The sequence below is a fragment of the Camellia sinensis genome, chromosome 4 (assembly GCF_055761805.1).
Source record: "Camellia sinensis isolate YWXY chromosome 4, ASM5576180v1, whole genome shotgun sequence".
In the NCBI taxonomy this organism is placed as follows: domain Eukaryota; kingdom Viridiplantae; phylum Streptophyta; class Magnoliopsida; order Ericales; family Theaceae; genus Camellia; species Camellia sinensis.
This window is the reverse complement of record NC_138964.1, coordinates 15,767,326-15,794,017: the sequence shown is the minus strand read 5'-3', so window position 1 is coordinate 15,794,017 and position 26,692 is coordinate 15,767,326. Positions and strand designations below refer to the sequence as shown.

General features: G+C 32.9%; 1 protein-coding gene across 6 annotated transcripts; it reads right to left on the bottom strand.

Moving 5' to 3' along the window:
* Positions 1–1,402: 1,402 nt before the first annotated feature.
* On the bottom strand, positions 1,403–12,197 carry LOC114268707 (U4/U6.U5 small nuclear ribonucleoprotein). Of its 6 annotated transcripts, none has more exons than XR_014366066.1 (3): positions 11,435–12,192; positions 3,144–3,702; positions 1,403–2,309 (listed from the first exon to the last, which is right to left on the bottom strand). XR_014366066.1 is itself a non-coding variant. In XM_028209923.2 (2 exons), the coding sequence occupies exon 1, from the start codon at positions 12,104–12,106 to the stop codon at positions 11,450–11,452; it is 657 nt and encodes a 218-aa protein (XP_028065724.1). In that variant the 5' UTR covers positions 12,107–12,197; the 3' UTR covers positions 1,403–1,749; positions 11,435–11,449. The 6 variants fall into 6 exon arrangements, 4 of the variants coding, with proteins under 4 accessions (XP_028065724.1, XP_028065732.1, XP_028065744.1 ...); XR_014366065.1 differs by having other exon boundaries at positions 1,983–2,309; positions 2,781–3,702; XM_028209923.2 differs by lacking the exon at positions 3,144–3,702 and having other exon boundaries at positions 1,403–1,749; positions 11,435–12,197.
* Between the last annotated feature and the right edge of the window lie 14,495 nt (positions 12,198–26,692).

Genomic DNA, 26,692 nt, shown 5'->3' with positions numbered 1-26,692 from the left:
TAGAAAACTAGTTTGAAAACACAACCAAACAAAAAGTTTCTGTTTCTATGAAAGAGACATTTCAATTCTACTGAAATTAATCATACTTTTCCCTCCAAGATTACACAAGGAAGAATACCCATGAAAGTGCCAATACAATGTCTACAACAACCTACCTCAGCCAATCGTGGCCGAGTATTTCAAGCTTCCTCTCAAAGTAAACTCTCTAGATTGCATGGCAACATGAAGAAGCACACACCCTTTAACAAAGAAGATCTAAAACTCTCTGTCCTTAACAAATGTCACCATGAACAGAACAAACCCAATGGCAAACAAAAGCAATCCAGAAAACGAATCCGAAGTACAAATCAAGCGCTCATCATGAGGTGTTGATCCCACAAGCTTACTCTCAATTTCACTGCCATGGCTAAACACAAAGACCTCATTGAAGAGTATTCCCATATGCAAAGTTGTGTTGTAGTGCTTTCGGACACCAGTGAAAATGATTGACTTTTGTGCATAACATCGCTACTTCTGCTTCGTGTATTGGAATTAAGACTAGAGAAATTCTTTGGTTTGAATTGAATTTTCTCTTAGTTGATCCAGAGAAATTCTTTGGTTTAGACTGAATTTTCTTTAATTTGAACTGAATTTTCTCTGGATTAGTCCAGAGAAATTCTTTGGTTTAAAGTGAATTTTCTTTAGATTGGTCTAAAGAAATTCTCTAGTTTGAATTGAAATTTCTCTAGATTGATTTAAGAGACCTTAAACATTATGAAAATATTAAATGTCCTTTATGCTATAAAATCTTAATACCAATGACCTTAACCTTAGACATTATGAAAATATTAAATGTCATTTATGCTATAAAATCTTAATATCAGATACCCTAAAAAAAATCTCCTAAAACTTAAGTAAGCTGCTAGAGATGCTCGTAGAGCTCTTAATTTAAAGCTCCAAAATATTTTTGAATTTAAAAATAGAGTCGGGTCTAATTTGCAATACATTCTAGTCCCCTGCAGTTATATATATATATATATATATATATTTCAAAGATAGCGAAGTCAAAAGGCCAAAATACAACAAAGAAAAAGACCCCATCTAAGCCGGAGGGCAAATTCAAAAACGAAACCTCTTCCATTCAAATCAAAATCAGTTCAGTCATCCTCCAATCTGACGGACAGGCCGGGAAAAAAAAAACATAATTTCACCAGTGCATATTTGAAAAATTATTTTTAAGTTAGTGATAAACTTTATAAACATTAAAAAGTAAAATTATAAACTTTATCACGTGTTTGTAATTAATTTTTGAGGATGGTAATCCCCCCCCCCCCCCCCAAAAAAAAAAAAAAACACCCAAAAGCTTAAACTTCCAATCCAGAGAGACACTCTCATGAGCTTATACTTACTGCACAGATCGATGTTAGATTTCAAATCCCAACATTTAAAATACCTTGCAAAAATGGTATTACTACATTGTGTGTGTGTGTGAGAGAGAGAGAGAGAGATCTCATCACCATTACTGTAAACAACCATTCAGTTAGTCACAGCAATGTGTAACAACAATAAGTATCGATCCATCCTTTTGAGACTCCATTATCAAAATCAGATACGATACACAGTTACAGAAATTTTCGAAGTAAAAATAAATATCCAAAGGAAAATTTCCAAGGAGTCTTACGTGACGGTCATTTGAGCGTCACCCCCACCAGATTTCAGGCATCAAAGCTTCCATCTGATTCCAACTCACGCCAGTGAATGCTCTCCCACCTGTAAAGTGCATCGCATCAACTAAATTAAATATATAAATAAAAAAAATAACAATAAAAACAATAGCAGTTATCACCTGAAAGGGGAAAAAATGTAAGTATCAGTCAGTCATCTTAGAACATTATTCTTTGTAAGATAATAGGACTAGATGACGCCCAAGAAATGGCGATTATCTGTCATGGGTAGAAAAATATAGCGAAGGTGAAGCACATAATGGTGAAAGGAAAACCATATTAACTACACCAAAAAAATTAAATTAAGGATTTGCTTGGTTGCAAAATCTTCTTGAACAATATGCAGGCAAATCTCAGCAACTGAACTTTATGTCTCAACCATTATTTCAATAAATACTGGATTACATATGATTATACAATAGTTTTATAACCTCTTCCACTTATCACTTATAAAACTAAGCGTAAGGTTTCTTCACTGCTTGTCATTTCTACCGTATAAACTTATCACTTCTCCACTGAATATACCATTTCTCAGTTAAAATGTCTCCATTAAGATGGGGCGGAGAGAAAGAAAAATGAACAATTCCAGAAACAAGCACCTAAGTCCTGCACATACAAAATTTGACGCATTAAAAGATAGCATTTGTAACTATTCATACAAGAATCAATACGTGGACATATGCATCTATAATTTGCAAAAGTATCCATGCATCACCAAATCTTAACCCACAAAATTACCCAAGCATCTCCCTTCCAGAGTTCATGCACAGTACCTTCAACCCCACTGAATTCAACATCCTACAACACCCTCCTTTAACAATTTTTGTGAGATTTTTCCATTAATAACTATGAGCAGAAAAGTGATGCTTGGGCCCTATAGGAATCATGGTAGGCACTTTAGATGGCATAGAAGACCACCAGAAGTGCAGAGAGAAAGAACTGAGGTTGCCTCTGTGTGTGTGTGTGTGTGTGTGTGTGTGTGTGTGTGAGAGAGAGAGAGAGAGAGCCAGAGATGAATGTCTAACGAGTGGAGAAGATCTCCATTATATAGGACTTGAGCTATGGAAAGCAACTCACCCTTGGGAGTTGGGAGTTGACCAAGGCAGTAAGTACATATGATACACTCTTCAAGGTGTCAAATGGGTAGCTATGATATACATCTTTCGACGTATCACATGATCTGGTCAACATATGGTCTTATGACATATGCCTCTGCAGTGTTATTAGGCGCAAAGCCCAGCCATGCCCACCCCTTGCGCCTTGCCATGGTCAAGGCAAGGCGATTTCACCAAGGCGCGATTAAAGCGCACGACTCGAGCTAGGCGCATTTAAGCCCAAGGAGCAGTCCTTGAGGGCTTTTTTTTTTTTTTTTTTTTTATACAAATTGGACCACCAAGATTTAATGGGTTAGCTACAGCAGATTATTTCCTTCAAACATACTTGAAGATTTAGCCCAAATCAGCGATGACGAAAGAAACACCAAGCCCTAATCCAAATCTCCAAAGAAGTTCTTCTCTTCCAGTCATCTTCCAGCGCAGGCCTCGGTCGTCTTCCAGTCCAGGATGTGCTGGTATGTTCTTCTCTTTGTTTCTTCGTCTCTTCTTCCCCTTCTCTCCGTCTGTTCTCTTCGTCTGCTTGTTTGTCTGTCTTCTCTGTCTTCGTCTTCGTCTTCTTTTTCTTTGTCTGTTCTTTTTCTTCTTCTTCTTCTTCGTCTGTTCTTCTTCGTCTGCTTGTTCGTCAGTCTTCACTGTCTTCGTCTTCTTGTTCTTCGCCTGTTCTTCTCTTCGTTAGCCTTCTTCTTCACCTTTTCTTTTTTGCTTATACCTATCTGCCTTCTTCTTTTTCTTTTATTTTTCGTTTTCTGCTTTTCTTCTTCTCCTTTTTTTTTTTTGTGCCCTCTCCTCGTCTGTTTGAACCTTTTTTTTTTTTAATTCTGAATTGCTCTGTTTCTTCTCTACTTCTATGATTTAGATGGCATCTAAAAATACAAGAAAAGATCCTGCATGGAAATATGCACATCAGTTAGATCCTAAGAACCCAAATCAATTCAAGTGTAATTTTTGTGGTAAAGTATCTAATGGAGGGGTTTATAGAGTCAAACAACATCTTGTTGGAGGTTCAAGAAACATCACAGCTTGTCAAAAATGTCCACCTGATGTAAGGGAAGAGATAAAAGAGTATATGGGAAACAAGAAAACACAGAAAGAGCAAATGAACTTGTTGCCTCATTTTGATGAGATGAACAATGATCTTGAAGAGGATGAAGATGACATTGCTTTTGAGATTCATCAGCCTCGTGGACCAAGTGGTAAATCATTGCCAAGCAATCAAAATAGTTCTTTTGCTGGATCAAAAAGGTTGAAGAAGAAGGGGCCCGTGGATGTATTCTACATACCCAATCCTGAATTTGTGGTGCAAAATAGAAAAGGAAAACAAACAACAATTGATCACAATAAAGAATTAAGAGACCGAGCAGTGATAAGAATCACTAGGTGGATGTATGATGCAGGTATAGCTTTTAATGCAGTTAGTTATGATAGCTTTGGACCAATGGTTGAAGCTATTGGGCAGTATGGTCCTGGTATGAAACCTCCCAGTTTCCATGAAGTGCAGGTTCCATATCTGAAGATAGAGATGAATCATACAAATGAGTTGATGAGGATTCATAAAGAGGAATGAGTGAAATATGGGTGTTCCTTGATGTCAGATGGATGGACTTCGCAGAATGGGAGGACTTTGATTAATTTTTTAGTCAATTGTCCTAAAGGAACTATGTTTGTTGAGTCCATTGATGCTTCAAGCTATTCAAAGGATGGGCAAAAACTCTTCGAACTACTTGATAAGTTTGTGGATGATATTGGAGAAGTTAATGTAGTCTAAATTATCACAGATAGTGCCTCAACTAATGTGTTGGCTGGTAATAATCTTTTGTCTTGATTCTTAAAAAATATGTACTTACTAGCTAGTTAGTTAGTTAGTTTAGTTGTTATTAAATAATCTTCTGTGTTTCGTTTCTATAATTTTAATAGGTAAGTTTTTGGAGGCAAAGAGACCACACCTCTTTTGGACACCATGTGTGGCTCACTGCTTGGATTTGATACTGGAAGATATTTTCAAATTGCCACATATGAAGAAGACATTTGACAGGGCTATTCGGGTACACGGTTATATTTATAACCATCCAGGTGTGTTGAATATGATGAGGATGTTTACACAGTTAAAGAATTTGGTCAAGCCAGCAAAGACAAGATTTGCAACAGCCTTTCTCACTCTATCTAGGATTCATCAACAAAAAAACAACTTGAGAAAGATGTTCACTTCGGAGGAATAGACAAGCTCCAAATGGGCAAAGGAGCCAATGGGTAAACAAGCAACACAGATTATGTTCATGCCATCATTTTAGAATTTGGTTGTCTATGCTCTTAAGGTCTCAGGTCCACATGTGCATGTGCTTAGGTTGGTTGATTCTGAGAAAAAACCTGCCATGGAATACATTTATGAGGCTATGGATAGGGCTAAAGAAAGTATTGCAAAGTCATTTAATGAAAAAGAAGAAAAATACAAGAACATCTTTGAAATGGAGTCACTCGAAGCAAGTGACCCAAGAAATTTCGACCATCCCTCAACTTTAGTCAAGAATTCACAAGTCCCTGGTGGACCTACATGAGGTCATGGGTCACTCGGGTGTCCCAAAAACAAGGCCCTAACACAGAAGGGTACTTATTTAGGCACTACTCCCGACCTAGGCATGCTGTGACTTCCATGGCAAGGTGATCTGCTGAGTGGGTAAGAAAAAGGCAAGGTGTCGAGCGATCTGAAGAAGGTGATACAGAGAGGGAGATCCGGAGCAATGAAATGGCTTGGTATAAACTGAACTCATACAGATACCTACATTAGCCCCCTACCCGAAAGCTCTCACGAATCAGTTCAAGTGCACAGACATATCTCTATGATCATGAGGATTGCCCGATGTTGCCAATAGTCATAATGGAAGTGGTGTTTTGTAGATTGAGGGCAACTCCAACTCTGATTTTTTGTTGTTGATGCAAAAGTTTTGTTCACTAAGGTTCAAAAATGTAGTGAGTGTGATTTTCTTAGTGGCAAGGCATATGAACCCTAAAGAGGAGTTGAGGAGCCCCCTGCAGTTAGCCTCCTACACGAGCGCTTTCACAAGTAAATGAGAGTGCTTGTGCACCTCTTGACCATAGGAAATGGAACTGTATATGAGGTCAATTATTGATTATACTCTTCCATCATGACGATGGTGACTCTATGTATGAGGGCAACGCTAACCCCATTGAGTGAAGAGGCAGAGCGAGGTGCTTGAAATAGGAGCCAGGGAACCCCTTGTCAGTGAGACAAGCAAATAAGGCTTCATTTCATAAAGGAGCCAGCATATATTGGCTCCACCCTCCACCATTTGGAAGGGAGACATATATAGGCAAGCACCCAAAGGGAAATGTTGATGGGCTTTATCATAGAAGAGAGTAAAGATTGCATCTACCCTTTATGGGAGCATAAAGTTGACTCCACCTCCCCCATGGAGAGAAGAATGAAATGGCTCTACCTTGGCTCTACCCTGAAGGGGAGCATAGGGTTGGCTCAACCTTCAACACCAAGAAGAGAGGCATGAATAAGGCTCAAGTTCAACCTCGTCAGGAGTAAAGTTTGGCTCTACCATCAATCAACTTTTGAGTGGAGTAAAAGAATGACTCTACCCCATAGGGAAGCATAAAGTCTGCTCAACTTTGGAGGAGACCGAGAGACCAAGGAAAAAATTATGACACAAGATAGGTGACAGGAGATTGGTGATACATCAAATGCAATTGCCCATCAGGATCCTCCTTGTGAAAAGCATCAAGTGCATCCTCCTATGGGATACAATCGCCTGTGCAGTCAATTATTGAGATCCATCTTATGAGATTGGATACTGCAAATCTCCTTATGTGACCAGCTACTTGGATCTTCCTTGTGCAATTAGCTAATGGGATCTTTTTGAACTTCACTAATTCTAGGTCAGAAAATGTTCTTTCTTCACCAATGTCTCCAAGACGAATCGTATTTAATTATTCAGAAGATATTTACTTAATCAAATTATTGATGGATTGACTAGCTTGATCATTCATCATAAATATTAGTTCTTCGTCTGAACTCTCTTCATCACTAGAAATTTCATAAAGAATTTCTTCATCATCAAAAATTTCTTCTCCGTATAGTATTTCGAAGTTTTGTTCTTCAAAAACATTAATCATTTTCCTTGCACTTTTCCCTCTATTAGGGCATTCAGATACATAAAGAAATAACATTTACAAGATTTATTTTTTCGAAAACTTATTTATTTCTTTTTGCAAACAAATTTTTTTCTTTTTTTTAATTTTTTTTTTTTTTTTTGTTTCCATTTAAATCATTTTTGTTTGGAAAATCCTGTTCATTTTCTTTTTGTAACAAGATTACAACCAATTTTTCAAGTTCTTTCAAAATTGTCACAACCTATGTAGCACGGACACTGACACGGGACACGACACGGACACGTAAAAACGCAAATTTTTAAAAAATAGAGGACACGACACGCTGGGGACACGTTTAATATATATAATTTTTTTTATATATTATATGTAAAATTAAAAAATATATACTAATTTTATTTTTTATTTTTTTTATTATATGTAAAATTAAAAAATAAATATATTATTTGTATTTATTTATATTATTTATTTACAAAAGAAAGGCATAAAAAAAAAAAAGAATAAAGAGGGAGAGACAACACTAGGGATGGTAATTTCAACCGGGCCCGACGGGTACCCGACTCCCCGACCCCGAATTGAACGACTTTTTTCCAAAAAATACCCCCGACGGGCCGGGGATGGTATTTAAAAATAAATCCCCGATGATATTCGGGCCGGGGCCGGGGCCGGGGATACATTTTCCAACCCGACCCCGCCCGATTCAGCCCCCCGACCTTGTTTATATATATATATATAAATATATGAGTGTTGTGTGTTCTGAACACAGTGTTCATATATATAAATATATGTGTGTTGTGTGTTGTGTGTTACAGCTAGCCTACCCCCCCTCTCTCTCTCTCTCTCTCTCTCTCTCTCTCTCTCACTCTCACACTCACACACACAACCGAAGCTCCATCAACGCCGGCTCCTCTCGTCTCACCGACAGCTCCCTCACCGCCAGCTTCTTCTCTCCTTCTCACGGTATCTCCGTCTCTCTCTCTCTCTCTCTCTCTCTCTCTCTCTCAGATCTCCTCTCTCTCTCACACGGATCTCCTTCTCTCTCTCTCTCTCTCTCTCTCTCTTGTTTTTTGCTTTTGTTCTTCAGATCTGGAAAATGATGACGATGAAGATGAAGATGTTGCTTTCAGATTTGTTGGTGATGAAGATCGTTTTCTGATGAAGATGAAAATGATCTCCTCTCTCTCTCTCACACGGATTTTTTTTTTTTTTGATGTTTTCGATGTTCTTGATGGTGACGAAGATCTGTTCTTGATGCTGCTTTTTTGATGTTGTTGAGATGATTTTTTTTTTTTTTTTTTTTTTTTGATGTTGATGTTGTATTTTTGGCCGAGGATTTTCGGGATCGGGAAAACCCGATCCCCGTTAGGGGGCGGGGGCGGGGGTGGGGGCAGTAGTTGGTTCCCTGTCGAGAACGGGGACGGGGACAGGGGGAAATTCTGCCATCGGGGATTGGGGACAGGGAGGGTGATCCCGGACCCCGCCCCACCCCGCCCCGCCCCGTTGCCATTCCTAACAGACACGGTAATAAGAGGAAAGAGAGTGAGAAACACGAAAAACAGTGAGAGACAGAGAGCGAGAGCGAGAGGCGACGACGACGATCAGAGAGCGAGAGGCGAGACCAGAGAGAGATGGACAAAGAGAGGAGATGAAGACGATGAGAGACGAACACAGAAAGAGAGGAGACGAACAGAGGCGCGAAAGAAATACCTCGATCAAAGACAAAGAGGACTCGATCTAGCCTCGATCTAGGCTTCAACAGGTTCTTCCTCTCTCTCTCTCTTTCTCTCTCTCTATATTCAATGGGTTAGGGTTTCTCTCTGTCTCCTAGTTAGGGTTTCTTTCTGTTTACAACGTGTCCACGACGTGTCAAGCGTGTCCGAAAGAGTGTTCGCCTGCAAAAATTCAAATAAAAAAAGGGAACACGATAGGTCGAGTGTCGGACACGTGTCTATCGCGTGTCCGACACGTGTCCGACACCCATACGCTGCCTCCAAAGACGTGTCCGTGCTTCATAGGTCACAACATTGTTGATCATATTTTGAATTTGAAATTTGGTTTTAACCGACTTTTTCGTTTATACTTCCAAGCATTGATTTGCTATCAATCTTGGGACATAGTTTATAAAATTTTAGATGATTAGCTACCATTTACATGTTTATTACTCAAGGTAAAAAGACAGTTGTACAAAGAACCAAATGTTAATCATGTGAGCAATGATGTAAATGATGTCGTAATCGACTACTCTGGACGTCAAATAACAATTTTGAAGTCCACAAGAATTTTGTATATAAGGGCAAGTTTGCCTTGAGTAATAAACATGTAAATTCTCCTTGCCTGACTTCTTGCCTAACTTTAAAAATCCTTAGTCTTTAGTTTAGCTACTTTCTTTCCTTCCATATTTTGTTGTATTTAGTATTAGAGCTTCGTAAAGAGCTTATAAGAGCAAGACCAAGTTTGTGTATATAGTATGTTTTGTATGCAATGTGCTTCCAAGTGTTTCTTTTCTATATATTGTGTTTTTAATTAAGGTCAATCATGTATGATCCATCACATGTGATCCATGGATTCCAACTTAATCCTACACGTGATTCATGTCCAACTTGTACCTAGCCCCAAAATTACCTAGGATGGGAGCAAGGTCTAGGATCTCCACTCAAGATCATTAAAGTACTTGTGTCTTTTATGCTAGAGTTGAGGAATTGTTAAGGTCCAAATTCCTAACCTTTGATATTGTCATAATTCACAGACCATTTTCATATGGTCGGGCAGAGCTACAAATGAACCAAATTGTTCACGAAAAGGCTCAACTCAGCTCATTAACGGCTTAGCTCATTTAGTAAACGAGCCAAACTCGAACTTAAATATTAGGCTCGTTTACTAAACGAGCCGAGTTCAAGCTCGAATAAGATCAGCTCGTCAAGTTCGGCTCTTTTATCTTTATTTAATATAAATACATTATTTATATATTAAATAATATTTTTTATTTAAATAATATAAATTATATTAAAAAAAAAATCTTATCGAGCCTAGCTTGAGCTCAATAAAGGAGCTCTCGGCTCGGCTCGACTCGGCTCGATTGCAACCCTATAGTCAGGACAAAATATCATTGATGGATTAAGATTTTGATATTACCAGGGATATTCTCTTGTATGGTCTAACCGCACATAGACCATCTTGATATGGTCTGTATAAAAGATCATTGACGAATCAAGACTTCGATATTGTCAGGAATATTCTCTTGTATGGTCTAACCAGACATGCCCTAGTTTCCTCTATGTAAGGGGCTCACCATGCTTCTAAGAGTGCCTTAGCAATCTCCTCCTCCACCTATGGCGATCCTGAGTGACCCTAACCCTTCTAATTGCCTACCATCTTTCCAGATTAGTTTCCCTGGACTATCACAAAATTTGTGTGATTATGAGGTGTTTGATAGGATGAATATATATGTATTTATGTAATTAAATATATGTATATGTATAATTAAAAATGATTAAGGTCTCGTTTGTCAACTATACATTTTAATCAAAAAATCAAAAAGTTAGTATAAATTATCACATCACTCTCTATTTTTCTGCACATCTTTTTATAGAAAGTCAAAAAGCCACTAAAATAACCTGTTCTCAAACGAGGCCTAAATTAAATTACAATTAGCTTATAAAATTAGGGTGTTTAGGTTATTATGTGATTGAAAAAGAAGTCATCTTTTTGAATTTTATAATTGAAAAGAGAATGATTCATCTACTTTGTTAATAAGGTAACGAAATGAACTTCGAGTACTTCATAGGAAAGAGAAGGTCATCGGACATTATATCCAGCCCAAGGGTAGGACTTTCTTGATCACCTCATTCTTCAACAATGGGTTAAGATGTAGCTAAAGTATCTCCAATGTTACGCTGAGGTTGGTGTAAATTACGATGTGTCAATTCAGGTGGAAAAAAAATGGGTAATATGTACAATAGAAGAGAGAAAGAGAAGAAAGTAGAGTGGTATTAAGGTCATTCTTCACTTAACTAATTCACAGAAATAGTGTTGTATTTTAGTCCAAAATCACATGGTCCCTCTTTGGATGTTTTTGAATCCCACCCTACCCGCCCCCAATCCAATCTATTATCACTTTGAGATAGTTCCTCCTTCAGGAACTAACATAGATTGAGTAATCCAAATTCCTAAAGCCTATCCAGTCAAAAAAATATTATCAAAAGCAGACATTTGGCAAACCAACTAAACAAAATACTATCATGGACTTTAATTGTTTTCTTTTCCTAGTTGATCACAAGCTTTCCTAAACAATTCCAGAAATACCTAACAATATGCTAAAAATTAATGCTTTGAGACATGAGCCCCATAGTTATGCCATTAATAGGTCAAAATCAATCCAAATCAAGGCAAAATTTACAAACAACCTCATCAAACCCTAGAATTTGCCAGACATAAAAACCAGAAATTAGAGAAATCAGCATTAAAGAGAAATAAACAAACCCTAACCATGATGAACTTAAATTAACGATTCCTTTCAGCTGGCAATGGTCGATTGAATCCACCCCGTCGGTTCATATACTGCCTCGGCTGCCGCTTCGTCACCGCTCTCACTCCGCTCACATCCGACCCAGCCACATGCTTTCCCTTCGTCGAATCGAACCCTACAGGAATCCCCAACTTCTTCATCATCTCTATCTCATCCGCATCCATCTCCCCATATCCAACTCCGCCGCCGCCCTCTTCACCACCACCACCGCCGCCGCCCTCCGCCGTCGTGGATCCCTTTTTCTGTTGCTCCCTTGCAATTCCGTCGACGAACTCCGACACGGCGGCGGCCGCTCTCTTCCGGTCCTTGTCGTCGTCTTCGTCGCCGCCGCGCTTTTGGCGCTTCCGCGGCGGGTCCGGAGATGGAGTGCGGTGGGGCTGATGCCGGCGGCCGAAGCGATCGGGAGAGCGAGAGCGGGAGCGGTGGCGGTCGGGGGATCGAGTCCGGGATCGGGTGTGGCGGGATCGGGTGCGGTCCGGAGTACGGGAGCGTTTGCTGCGGTCGCGGTCGCGATCGCGGTCCTTGCGATCGCGATCGCGTTCTCGATCTCGATCTTCCTTATTATCTCTTCTTCGATCTCGGTCTCGGTCTCGATCGCGATCGTGGTCGCGAACTCTTTCGCGTCCGCTCATCTTCGGTTAGAGTGATGGTAGTGTTCATGTTTTTGGATGTGGTTTTTATGCCCTTTTTGAACGAGTTTTGGGAAGTTGGGAGTGATCGAGTGTTTTGAGAGGGATTTTTTAGGACCTTATAAATAAGTGTATTTTTTGACTTTTTATGAAATATGAATTGAATTTGAAGCGATATAGTAGAGAAATGATGTCAGTTAAATAAAATGATATGACTTAAATAGGACAGTGACTTTTTTGAAGGATACCAAACATAGCCTTAACCGCGTTAAGGTAAAACACTTTGGCTGCAAGAAAAGTATTAGCATAATGCTGTAGATACTAATTAATATATTACAGTAATGATAAGTAGCTCGAAATTTTCAAACTCGAATTCATCCCGAATTCAAAACGACGTCATTTTAAACGGTAGTTTCGTTTTACGAGAGGGTTATTTAATGAAAATTATCTTACCGGTAAGAGAATTTTAATATATCTTACCGGTAAGAGAATTTTAATATATCTTACCGGTAAGAGAATCTAAAACGACGTCATTTTGGGCAGTCATGGGATTCGGGGAACAAAACATTTTCTAATATATTAATATAGTGGGGGGCAAATGTGTATGTAACTTAAATAAGTATAAAAATAAAAAATAAAAAAATTAATATTATAATAAATATATTATCTAAATGGTAAGAGTGTTTTTAATGAAACCTAAGGTCTTTGGATCAAATCTTACTCATACATTTGAATAATATTTTTTTATTTTCGGATTGAAAAATTTGCCACGTGGTAGAAGAAAAAGCCATCACACTATTAGACACCAAGTCATGTATTCACATATATAATAGTACTAACGGTTGCCACACGCGATGCGTGTGCTATTCAAATAAATAAAAATAAAATAAAAAATTAATTATATATTGTGTGCTAGTCAAATGGTAAGAATCTTTTTCATTTGTTATAAGTCTAAGGTTCAAGTCCTCTCCACTCATCTATCTAAATTTTTTTTTAATTTTAAATAAAAAAAGTGAACACGTGACAGTATAAGAAACAAAGTTTCAGGACACTATAAGAGTTGTTCACTTTATAATAGTATAGATAGATAGATAAATATTAAACGCTATTAGACACTATTAGACACCAAGTCATATGTTCACATATATAATAATATAAATATTAATAGATATGATATAATTTTAGAAGTTTTGAGTATTTGTAATTTGTATAATAGATAAGTTATAATATTAATATTTTTCCGCCATACAAAGATTTTTCCGCCATACACACGATAAAGGATATACATATAAAAAAAAGAACAAAAACTCTCCTCTCCTCTCCTCTCCTCTCTCTCTCTCTCTAAAAACCTCCTTCCCCGGCCTCTTTTTGGGCCGGCCGGCCGTTGCCTTTGGCTATGGCGGTCGGCTGGCCTAGCTCCTTCCGGCCTCTTTTTGGCCTAGCTCTTTCCGCTTGTTAGTTTCTTTCTATCAATAAACGTGAGTCCCCCATTTTCCCCACCCAGGTGTTCGGCGTTGCTGCGGTAGAGTTTTTTTGGTGGTGTGTCAAGGACCGTTACAGCTGATTCATCAGGGGTCGTCCAGGATTTTCATTCGAGCGCTCTCTTGCAAGTAGGAGCTTGAGGGGTGAACTCCGGTTCAGATTGGTGGAGTAGTTTTGATGCTCTGTTTAAGCGGAAACATGGGTGTCGTTGGCGATCCAGTTCTGTCTGGTTTTCACTCGAGCGCTCCTCTTTGAGTGAGAGTTTGAGGGGTGAACTTCTTCCATTGTTTTGGAGGTGTCCCAGAGGGTGGTCGGTGTTCGGTGGGTGTGTGGTTCCACGGGGTGAGTAAGGTGAAGAACTGCTGGTTTCAAAGTTATCCTTTTAGCCTCAGCCGAGGTAATGCTTTTGGTCGGTGAGGAGTTCTGGAAATACTATCACCACCACTGGAGAGGAGTTCGGCATTGCAGCAAATTTTGGAGCTGCGTTGTCAAGTTTAGCAAGGAAGTTGCAGCGGCAGGGTTGGTGTTTTCCGGTGTTGGCTTTAGTGTTGTTTTTGGTCGGAATGGCAACATAGGTATGGGATTGGGTGTGGCAGCAGCATAGGCATGTGTGTGGACAGATTAGCAGGGGAGTTGCAGCGGCTTGGTTGGTGGTTTCCGGTGTTGGGTTTGGTGGTGTTGTAGCAGCATAGGTGAAGGCCTCGGAATAGCAGCATAGGTGAGGGCCTGGGGAGTTGTAGCTGAAGCATAGGCGTGGTTGGTGTGGGCTGAGGTGAGGTATAGCAGCGTAGGTGTGGGCTGCAGCAGAGGCGTGGTGTGTGCTTCGGGAGTTGTAGCAACATAGGTGTTAGGTGATTTTTGGGTTGATTAGTGGTGTTTGGTGGGTTGTTTTTGTGTGGGATTTATGTATTCTAATTTTTTAGTTAAGTCATTCTTAACTTTTCTGTTTTAAAACAAAAAAAATGTGAGGCCAAGGGGTTGGTTGTATGGGTGCGAGTAGCAGTAGTAGGGGTATTTTTATACTTTCTGAATCTCTCTCAATGCATGTCATCTTTCGTACCTTTAATTTCATGTTGTTAATGGAATTTTTCTTTGCTGATCAAAAAAAATAATATTAAAATAATAATGTCATAAAATATGTTGATATACTACTTGATATATCAATTAGTGCATGTAGCACCACCAAAAATACAAACCTACCCCTGAATAGGACTTGATAAATCAACTAAGGCTTGGTTTGGCATGTTTGAAAAAAGTCAAAAAGTCACTATCTTATTTAAGTCACTATCTTATTTAAGTCACATCATCTTATTTAAGTCACATCACCTTTCTAACATATCACCTCAAACTCAACCCAAACCCAACCCATATTTCATAAAAAATCAAAAAATACACTTATTTAGATCATTTCAAACAACTCTTAAATAGTCCATGTTTGATTTGTATTTGATTCATTTAAGTTGGTTAAATATACAATTTAAGTTTAAACATAATTTTGAACTAGTTAAAATTTTAAATAATCAATTCCTTGTTGAGCGTAGTTCTAAAACTATATACAAATACTAAACCACTTGAGTCGAGTTTGGCAAAAGTTGGTTTGAGATATATTTGAAAGTTTAACGAATTTATCTTGAATAAATTTTAAAATTCATTAAAGTTTGTAAACCAAACTTAATTGTTTGGCTTGTTTATCACTCTTATTCTTGAACTCCTCTTAGGATAGGTTGAAAACAAGATGAGTATTAAGTTGTTCAACTTAATTTGATAACTTATAATGAGTTTAAAATTATTTTAAAACTTGATATGTTTACATGACGAGTCTAGCTTTTAACAAGCCAAATACAAATTGACTTAAAGTAGTTTGATTTTTTATGGTGCATATAAACTTATTGAGTTGTATAATAAGTTGTTCAAGTTTGACTTAAATACTTATGGTGTGTTTGGTTGGAGGATTTGGAGAGGGATTTGGAAAGGGAAAGGGAAAAGGTGTGTGAAACTATGTGAAATTTAGGCATGTTTTATTCATATTTCACCTACCTTTTCCATTTCCCTTTCCAAATCTCTCCTCAAATCCCTCAACCAAACACAACATTAGCGAGTTTAAAATTATATTCAAACTTGACTTGTTTATATAACAAGTCGATATCAAACAAACTTTTAATGAGTTCAATACAAATTAAGTTCGAGTAATTTAGTTGGCTTAACACCCCCTATAAGTTTAGGGATGAGGGTTATAAATTCAATTTTGATATTGTTGAGTTGTCTCTAATTTTTATCTTTTGAAGTCATAAAAATAATAACAATTTAAAGTATTATATTACCTTCACATACTTTATTTTGGAAATATAGTAACTTTTTGATCTTTTAGTTAAAATATGAGATAAAAAAAATTAGTATATTTGGAATAATATTTTGATTTTTTACGAAATGATATGCAAAAAGTAGAGAGAAAATAGAATTTTTAATTTTTTGGTATATGTTGTTGACTTTTTAGTTTTTTAGTAACTTTTTGACTTTTTTTAGACTAAAACAATAAGTTGCCAAACGAGACTTTAATATAATACTTCTCTAAGTGGACCATGTAGCTTTCAGATTCATGATTATTATTGAAGAACTAGCAGTTGACACGTGCAATGCACATATTTTTTTTTTATTTATAAATATTTGATCATACAATGTGTGTTATAAAAGAGTAATTTAAAATTTCAATTAGAATTAAAATTAAAATTAAAGTATGATTTTAATTATTTATTTTGGTAATATTGACGCTATCATTCCATAAAATTATTACTTAAATACTTATATATATTAATTTTTAAAATTATTTATGTATTTTGATAATTTTAGGTCTATCGTATTATAAAATTGTAATTATCATATAACAATTTTGTATGATATATATTAAACTATAAAATAGAAAAATAAATACTCATTTTGATATTAAAAATAATAGTTAAATTAGAAGAAGAATTAGTAACATAAAATTAAAAGTAATTCTAACTATTTAATTCTCTTTTATATTCATTTGGAAAATAAAAAATATGTAGAAATAGAAATTATATAAAATTTATTAAAAAAAATTAAATATAAATATGTTATAGTTGGATTATTATGTAATGATTTTATATGATATATGTAAATTAAATTATAAGATTGTAAAATAAACATTCTTAATTAAATTAAAATATCATATATAAAAGAAATTCAATAACGATTAACCAAGAAATAATCACATAACAACATCTAAATCCAAAAAACAAAAATAATAAAAATATTCAAATGATAAATACAACTTAATGTGTGAAGTGATTAATCATATGTAATATGATGTCAAAACATAAAAAAACTTACTGTTCAACAATCAAAAAAGTGACTCAAGTAGTAAATCCAAACTTTAGGAGTTCCTCGTGAGTATTATTGTTGTGCAGGTTTTTCCTCATGTGAGTTGTGATTATATAAAATAATATAAGAAATGAAGTATAATTTCATATATAGAATCACTATAAAATTTAAACAAGAAATCGATAATATAGAATAATATAGAATTGGTATTGGATATAGAATAATGCATGATTTTTTTTTTTTTCAAAAAAAAGGCAATTTAGCATTAAAAAAAATTCTAATACCCTTGAAAGAAATATATATATATATATATATATATATTTAGCAATTGAGTTTGTGAATTATCTCAATTTACCATGAAAAATATATGGAAAAGAAATATTTGTCAAATAGAGTCCATATAAAATAGGTAAATTAGTATAATTTAAATTAGGTTTGGATTTGTGTAGAACTCTATATGTAATTAAGAAAACACATATTGACGTGACTCTCTTAGAAAAAAAGTAAACCCTTATAATGTATCATCTAAACATAGAAAAAATACTACTTTGAATAATACTAGTGGCGGTACACACGCGATACGTATGCAAGCTTGTAAAATAAATATAAGTTTGAAATAGTGCATTAAAAAAAAATTGAATATAAAATAATCTTGGCTAAACTCAAAATTCTCAAATGAATATAAATTTATAAAAAACTGAATATATAAATAATTAAACACAAATTCAAAAATTAAACATTTGCAATCAAAGAGATTTAATAAACATGAAAAATTAATTAATTAAAAACTCAAAAAAAAAAAAAAACTCAAAGATAATGCCAAAATATATAAGTGTGTGTATATATATATCCTATAAAAATCGAAGATAATGCAAAAATATATGAGTGTGTGTATATATATATCATATCAAACCTTGAAATTGAAATTTTTTTTCTTAATATCTATTTATTTTTCCTTCTTCATCTTTTTTGTTTCTAAAATAAGTCACTTTCAAATTATATATGAGCGTGTATATATATCCTATCAAATATTAAAATTCAAAAAAAAATTGAATATATATTTCTTCCTCATTCTTTTCTCTAAAATAAGTGAACTTTCAGAATATATTTTCAACTTACTATTCTCAGCTATCAAAGAATTAAGAGAATTTTTGTTTTTTAATATTTTATTATTATTATTTTGTTTCAAAAAATGTTTAAGAACATCCCCATTCTTTTTTTGTGAGTGCAAATTTATTTATTTATTTTTTTTTTTTTGAAAGGTTTGGAATACTACTTTTTTGGAAACAGTTTGGGAATTGAAAAATAGTTTACCTACGTTTTAAAGAAAGATAGAAAGAAAAAAATTGAAAACACAATGAATAAAAAAAAAATTCCCTTTTTTGTTTTATTTTTCTGACTTCTCTATTAATCTGTTAAATCAATGTGCAAAAAAAATAAATTTATGCTTAGAATGATATAATCTACATAATTTTAAAAGTTTGTATTGTAAAATCCACTTCTAACTATACTATGTATAAATCATCTAACATATATGTGCACAAAATCTATAGACAAATAAAATAAAAATATACTCACAAAGATAATATATATACAAAATCTATAGAGTTATTATTATTATTTTTTTGTATGTTTTTAATCAACATAATGAAGAAAATGAAAATGGAGTTTTTTTTTTTTTTTTTTTTTTTTGCAATAAACGTAATGAAGAAATAAAAACTATTAAAGAATTACAGAATTTATACAAACAAAAAAATAAAAAAATAAATAAAAGCCTTAGTCATTGAGAATTTTTTTTTTAAAAAAAAAATCAACACTCTTAGATTACTTACGGTCAAAGAGAAATAAAAGAGAAATATTGATAAGTAATTACTTGAAATGCTATTTCTTTTGAACAACACAAAGTTGTAAAACAATCTGGAAAAAAAAAAAATTATGTATATAAGTTGTAAGACAATCGTCGAAAAAAAATTTATATAACTTTGTGCACAACAACCTAGAAAAAATATAGGAATATGAATTTTATAAATGTAAATTCTGCATAATGGCTTATCAAATGGTCAACTCTTGTATGGGTCTACACTTTGCTTTTGTACTTTCTCTGTAAACCCAATCAAAACCTCCGAATTTTGGTTCCAAAAGACCTCTCTCTTAATCTCTAAACCAAATAATTATTCTTCTTCTATTACATCCCTTTCTTTCTCAATTTTTCGTTTTCCTTCTATCCATTTAGGCATCTTTAACACACTCAATCGCATTATTTGAAAATGATTGTAAAAGGGGAAGAAGAAAAAAATAAACAAATTTATAACAAAAATAGATAAATAAACAAACAAAACAAAACAAAACAAATAAACAAAAGTTTTAGTTATTGAGAATATAAAAATTTAAAAACTCTTAAATCACTAATCATTAAAGAGAAATAAAATATGGTATTCTGTTGGTTTGTACTTCCTTTGTCATAATTGAATCAAATACTTTTGTATTTCTTTAAAAGGAAAAAATATTGTAGAAATAGAGGAGGAAAGCAAAAAGTAAAAAAAATATTGAAGAAGACAAGAAGTTATTGTAGAGTATTTATTTGGAGAATATGGTTGAGTAGGAAGTTATTGAGTACTTTTTTTTTTAATTATATAAATGCTATATGGCAAAAGTTTCAAGAAGCTAAAATAAGACCTCACTTAGGCCAAGTTTGGGAAGACTAAATAAGTGTACTTTTTGTCTTTTTGGACTAAAAAATTGAGGTTGAAAATATGGATGTTTGAGTTAACTTTTTGACTTTTTATTGAAAAATGTGTAATAAAAAATTGTAAAAATTGATTTGTAGGGAAAAATTTGAATTGAGAGTTGTGCAGCCGTAATTGTTGACTTTTGGTGAATAGTGTTAACTTTTTAACTTTTTGAGTAACTTTTTGACTTTTTGACTTTTTTGGAACATCCCAAACTTGGCCTTAATATAATAGTGGAGTTATGCTAGGACTCTAAATAATTACTAATTTTTTACCAAACCTCTTATAGGGGTGTGAGACCCACACACATGTGATTTGTGTGGGTCTCACATCTATGTGAGAGATTTTGTAAAAAATTTAATAATCTATTTGGGAACCATAGCATTTTCCATAATAGTAGCTTGCATGTTTTTGGTTTTCCAAAAGTATTTTTCAAAAAATTCTACTTTCTTATTTTTTGTGTTTTTTTTTTACTAAATTTTTTTAATATTTTAAGCAATTTTTTTTTTAATTTTTAGACACACATAACATAAATACACATAAAAAGTATAATTTTTGTGAAAAAAAATCATTTGAAAATTCACTAAATACCAAAAATGCAAAAAAAAAAATGAGAATTCAGTATATTTTTCATATTTTATGTATTTATTAATTTTTTAAAATATTTTTCACAAATTTTTTACCTTTTAGATACATCTAAGTAAGGTGTATCTAAAAAAGTAAAAAAAATACCTAAAATTTTAAAAATATTCATTAAAAACAAAAAAATACAAAAAATAAAAAACTCAATTTTCAAAAAACTATCCATAAAACCCAAACACACATTAGTACAGATATCTATACTATATATTAAGCAAAATGGGGTTTTTAACCCCAAGCCTTGTGAGAGCTCCAATCTCCCAATCTAAATTTCTTGATTTTTTGATTTTAAAAAAAAAAAACCTTAACATTTATTAACTTCTCCCAACACCCAAGTTTTACACTCATAATAACACTTTAATGCATTAAGAACAAGCATAAATTTTTTTTTTGAAATCCAGCACATATGAATTCCTTGAAAAGTCCCAACACATATGATTATTATCCCTCATAATAACACTTTAATGCATTAAGAACAAACATAAAAAAAAAATTCTTGAAAAGTCCAACACATATGATTATTATCAAAATATTAAATTTTAATATAATATAATAAAAAAAACATTTAATTTCTTGAAAAGTCTAACACATATAATTATTATCAAAATATTAAACTTTAATATAATATAAAAAAGGAAAAAAAGAAAATATTTAAAAATATATATATATATATATATATTTAAAAATCACAATTTATATACATAGATAATTGTAAACACAACCTGTATATAGCATAGGTGATATGCTAGTGTATGATGATTAGCAATCCTACAAAATAATAAGTGGCAAAAAGGTGGATGCTGTGGAAATGGGCTGGGCCAGTACTATTTCTTACCCATATACCTTCTTTTGGATCTAGTCTATCTTAGCCCATATAAGCTTAAATTGAATTAAAATTTAAAAAAAAAAGAAAGAAAACATATGGTTGGGCTCGATACAAATTTTTAAGAAACTATACTGATACACTTGTAATTTTTATTTTTCATTTTCATTTTTTGCAAACTTTTTAAATAATATATATATATATATATATTTGTTTTTCTTTTTAGGAAAGGTTGGGCTTACACACACCTCTTCTACGAAAACCTGGCTCAAATAATATAAAGCTTGTTTGGTATAATTTATTGTAAGTTAAAAGTAAATAATACAAAAAATAGAAGTTAAAAGTATTTTTGTTCTCAATTTTTTTAAAATTATTTATGTCCAATAAACTATATGCAAAAGCCACACCATCTCCCTTTGGGGCCACCATCCTTGCAAGGAGTCTAACAACTAATTATTGAGTAAAAGAAAAAAAATAATAATAATAACAAAACTATAAGCAACCATAGCTTTTTGGGTCATAAATTTCAAAACTATTTATTTTAATCACTCAATTATATTAAAAAAATATAATTTTGAAAAATAATAAGGGATAAAATGATATTGACATCTGCATAATTAACTATAATAATAATATCATTGGTCAAAACTATTTATTTTAATCACTCAATTATATTTATGATTTTGAAGAATAATAAGGGAAAAAGTGATATCAACATTTGCAAAATTAACTATAATAATATTATCATTGGCCAATCCTAATAATCATTCTCTAGTATGTACATGTTTCTTGCTCACCAATGTTAATGTCTCTTGCTCACCATAATTTAAGAAAGATTTTAAACTTGGTAGACTTACAATATTTTGCAATTATATATTGTATAAATTAATTGATATATAAACTAAGAGGAAAATTCATGATATATGGATTAGATATTAAAGAAAGTTGAACCAGTCGTCAGATTTACCTTTTTTATTCTCTCTTTTTTTTTTCCACAACTTCAAAGACTAATAATATTTTGCAATAATATATTGTATAAATTAATTGAGATATAAACCAAGAGGGAAATTCATGATATATATGGATTAGATATTAAAGAAAGTTGAATCGAATGTAAGATTTACTTCTTCTTTTTTTTTTTTTTTTTTCTTTTCACGATGTCATGACCTTTTTCCTCATCAACACTCTTGAAAATGCTTGGTGGCACTTACTGATGTTATCTTTTTATTTAATGTACAGTTTTGCTACAATTACAAATTAATTTATTAATCTTTTTACTAATTATTTTAATGTTTGCACCCAAGGAAAAGTAAAACACTTAGGCCTTGAGTGTATGTTGATGGTATGGTCCAATTGAAATGATTTGTGGCTTCTAAACAGAAATAATTGTCTGTGATCAAGAAAATGCACTACTTAATTCGAATATTATCTTGATGAAAGGAATTTCTATAATTTTCTCGATGTGTGAAAGTAAACAAACTTGCAAAGCAAGTAACCGAAAATAAAGGAAATTTGAACTTTCATAAACTAATAATGAAGAACAATTAGAATTGAAATTGACAAATGCTTGAATAGAAAGATGAATTGAAATGGAAAATTGTTGAAATTGAAATGACCAATTGGGTAATTAAATTAAGGGCAAATTACAAACACCCCCTCGAGATTTGATAAAAATACAAATTCTTCCCTGAAGTTTGAGAAATTACAAATTACCCCCTGAGGGTCAAATTTTCATAACAAATTAGGGGAAATTAAGAGGGAATCTGTATGAAAATAAAAAACTTAGGGGATAATTTGTTATGAAAATATAAATCTCAGGGGACGGGATGTAATTTTTTAAATCTCAGAAAAAATTCTGTATTTTTACTAAATCTCAAGGGAGTATTTGTAATTTGCCCTTAAATTAACAATAGTTGATCTTGAATTGTGTAGCTGTTGGATCCCTAAGCATTGCTCTAGTCACACGTATCAGAACACTTACATAGACACAAAAGCGATAGTACATCTTACTATTTTAGTTAATAAAATTTAATTTGGGACACTATCTGTAGGAGCAATAATTTCCCTTAGAAAATGGGTAAATTAGTGACCGCTTTTGAACGTTGAAAAAAAGATAGCAACTTCTACATTTTTGTATAATTACACTGTTATTGTTTTTAATAAAGTTAAAATAATCAAAACTAATATAAATAATATAAGGTATAAAAATAATTAAGATAAAATATATATTTTAATGTAAAAGAAATGATAATCAGTGTGTTTGGTTTTAATTTTTAAAAAATTGCTTGAATTCAGTTTTTTGGAAATTAATTTTTTATTTTTTATATTTTTTTTTGTTTTTAGTGAATATTTTTAAAATTTCAAGCATTTTTTTACTTTGTTAGATGCACCTTATTTAAATATATCTAACTAGTAAAATATTTGTGAAAAAATATTTCAAAAAATTAATAAATACACAAAAATAAGAAAAATATAATGAATTTTCATTTTTTTTTTTGTATTTTTGGTATTTAGTGAATTTTTAAAAGATTTTTTTCACAAATATTATACTTTTTAAGCATATTTATGTTAGGTGTGTCTAAAAATTAAAAAATATTGCTTAAAATATTAAAGAAAATCAATGAAAATAAAAAATATATATATGAAAAACGAAAAAAGTAAAATTTTCTGAAAAGTGAATTTTGAAAACTGAAACCAAACAGAGTGAGTATCATTTTTTCCTTCATATGACTCACAATTTTTTTGACGAAAAGGGAATGAAATTTTTATTGCAATTAAAATCTTAAGAGAGCTCAATATAATTATATCAAACTTATGAAACTTATATTAATTTTTTTTCAAACTTCATGAGAAATCCTACAAAATAATAAGCGGCAAAAAGGTGGATGTAGTGGAAATGGGCTGGGCCAGTACTATTTTTTACCCATCTACCTTCTTTTGGATCTAGTCTATCTTAGCCCATATAAGCTTAAATTGAATTAAAATTAAAAAAGAAAGAAAGAAAACATATGGTTGGGCTCAATACAAATTTTTAAGGGGGAACTTACTGATAAGTCTCATGTACTAAGTTCAAAACCCAGCTAATCCCAAAACAAAATACTTGCACCAATTAGTCCAATACATTTTTAATTGTTACCAAAAAATCCTTTTTTTTTTTAATTTACAGACACTGTTCACATCTTATTACCGTCGGACTTCCGTCAAACGGTCGCTGGAGACTCGTCGGAATGTTCAACATCGCTGGAGACTCGTCGGAATGTTTAAAACATGTTATGAAACTGTAAAATTTTACAGTTCTAAAAAATGTTATAAAACTGTAAAATTTTACAGTTTTAAACCATGATTCATTCTAGCACCAAAAAAAAAATTTGAAACTGCAAAATTTTACAGTTTTCACCGTCTGTAACTAAAACTCGAAAATTACTTGTTCAGAATTCGAAAATTTTCTCATTACAAATCTGTGTGATATCTGTACAAATCTGAGTCATTACAGATCTGTTTCAATGATATTATAGATCTATTTCATCATCAACAACAACAACCATAGATCAACAACTATCCCAAAAAAAATCTGTAAATAGAGAGAGAAAGAGAGAGAAATTGACAAAGATATATACACAAATCTGTTCAATCTAAGCACAGATCTGAGGATGAGCGTCTTCTTGTTCTTGTTCTTCATCATCTTCTTGTTCTTGTTCTTCATCGCCTTCTTGTTTGACTTTAGGACTGAGATTAGGGTTAGAGGAGGAGGCGTAAAGAGGGAAGCAAAAAGCAGAGAGAGAGGGGAAAGGACTTTTGGGTGTACTCAAAAAGTTATGGGATTAAATGGTGTCCACATATTTCACATGGGACCTATGGGTAATTTCCCCATTTTTAAGAAACTATACTGATACACTTGTAATTTTTATTTTTCATTTTCATTTTTTGCAAACTTTTTAAATAACATATATATATATATATATATATTTGTTTTTCTTTTTAGGAAAGGTTGGGCTTACACACACCTCTTCTACGAAAACCTGACTCAAATAATATAAAACTTGTTTGGTATAATTTATTGTAAGTTAAAAGTAAATAATACAAAAAATAGAAGTTAAAAGTATTTTTTTTCTCAATTTTTTTAAAATTATTTCTGTCCAATAAACTATATGCAAAAGCCACACCATCTCCCTTTGGGGCCACCATCCTTGCAAGGAGTCTAACAACTAATTATTGAGTAAAAGAAAAAAAATAATAATAATAACAAAACTATAAGCAACCATAGCTTTTTGGGTCATAAATTTCAAAACTATTTATTTTAATCACTCAATTATATTAAAAAAATATAATTTTGAAAAATAATAAGGGATAAAATGATATTTACATCTGCATAATTAACTATAATAATAATATCATTGGTCAAAACTATTTATTTTAATCACTCAATTATATTTATGATTTTGAAGAATAATAAGGGAAAAAGTGATATCAACATTTGCAAAATTAACTATAATAATATTATCATTGGCCAATCCTAATAATCATTCTCTAGTATGTACATGTTTCTTGCTCACCAATGCTAATGTCTCTTGCTCACCATAATTTAAGAAAGATTTTACAATATTTTGCAATTATATATTGTATAAATTAATTGATATATAAACTAAGAGGAAAATTCATGATATATGGATTAGATATTAAAGAAAGTTGAACCAGTTGTCAGATTTACCTTTTTTTTCTCTCTCTTTTTTTTTTTTTTTTCACAACTTCAAAGACTTACAATATTTTGCAATAATATATTGTATAAATTAATTGAGATAGAAACGAGGAGGAAAATTCATGATATATATGGATTAGATATTAAAGAAAATTGAAGCGGTTGTAAGATTTACTTCTTTTTTTTTTTTTTGGCGCAATGTCATGACCTTTTTCCTCATCAACACTCTTGAAGATGGTTTGTGGCACTTATTGATGTTATCTTTTTATTAAATGTACAGTTTTGCGACAATTACAAATTAATTTATTAATCTTTTTATTATGGATTGTTTGGGATGATCTAAATAAATGTACTTTTTAACTTTTTATAAAATATGGGTTGGGTTTTGAAGTGGGTGAAAATTAATCAAGTCTTGGTGCTAGGTCCAATGCAATACTCACTCCAAAGTGGAGCTAGGTCGGACCTCAGCCCTATGGCCAACACTTGCTCCGAAGCAAGACAATCCTAGGAGTTCGGCCCAATGTACGAGCGTCACTCCAAAGTGAGCCGAGCAACATAGTGGACCTTCTGGATGGACAGAACCGCTCCGAAGTGGGTTGAGCAACGTGCCGGACCTTCTGGATGGACAGAACCGCTCCGAAGTGGGTTGAGCAACGTGCCGGACCTTCCGGATGGACAGAACCACTCCGAAGTGGGTTGAGCAACCTGCTGGACGTCCTGGTTGGACAACCGTTCTAGAGCAGACCAACTTAGAGAAGGCCAATTCACTGAAGATCTTTCTTGGGCTCACAAGAGACAAACAACTCTGCTCCTCCCCCTCTGTATGAACAGAACGTAGAGACATGGAGGTGCAGAGGGACAAGGTGCATATATGACAG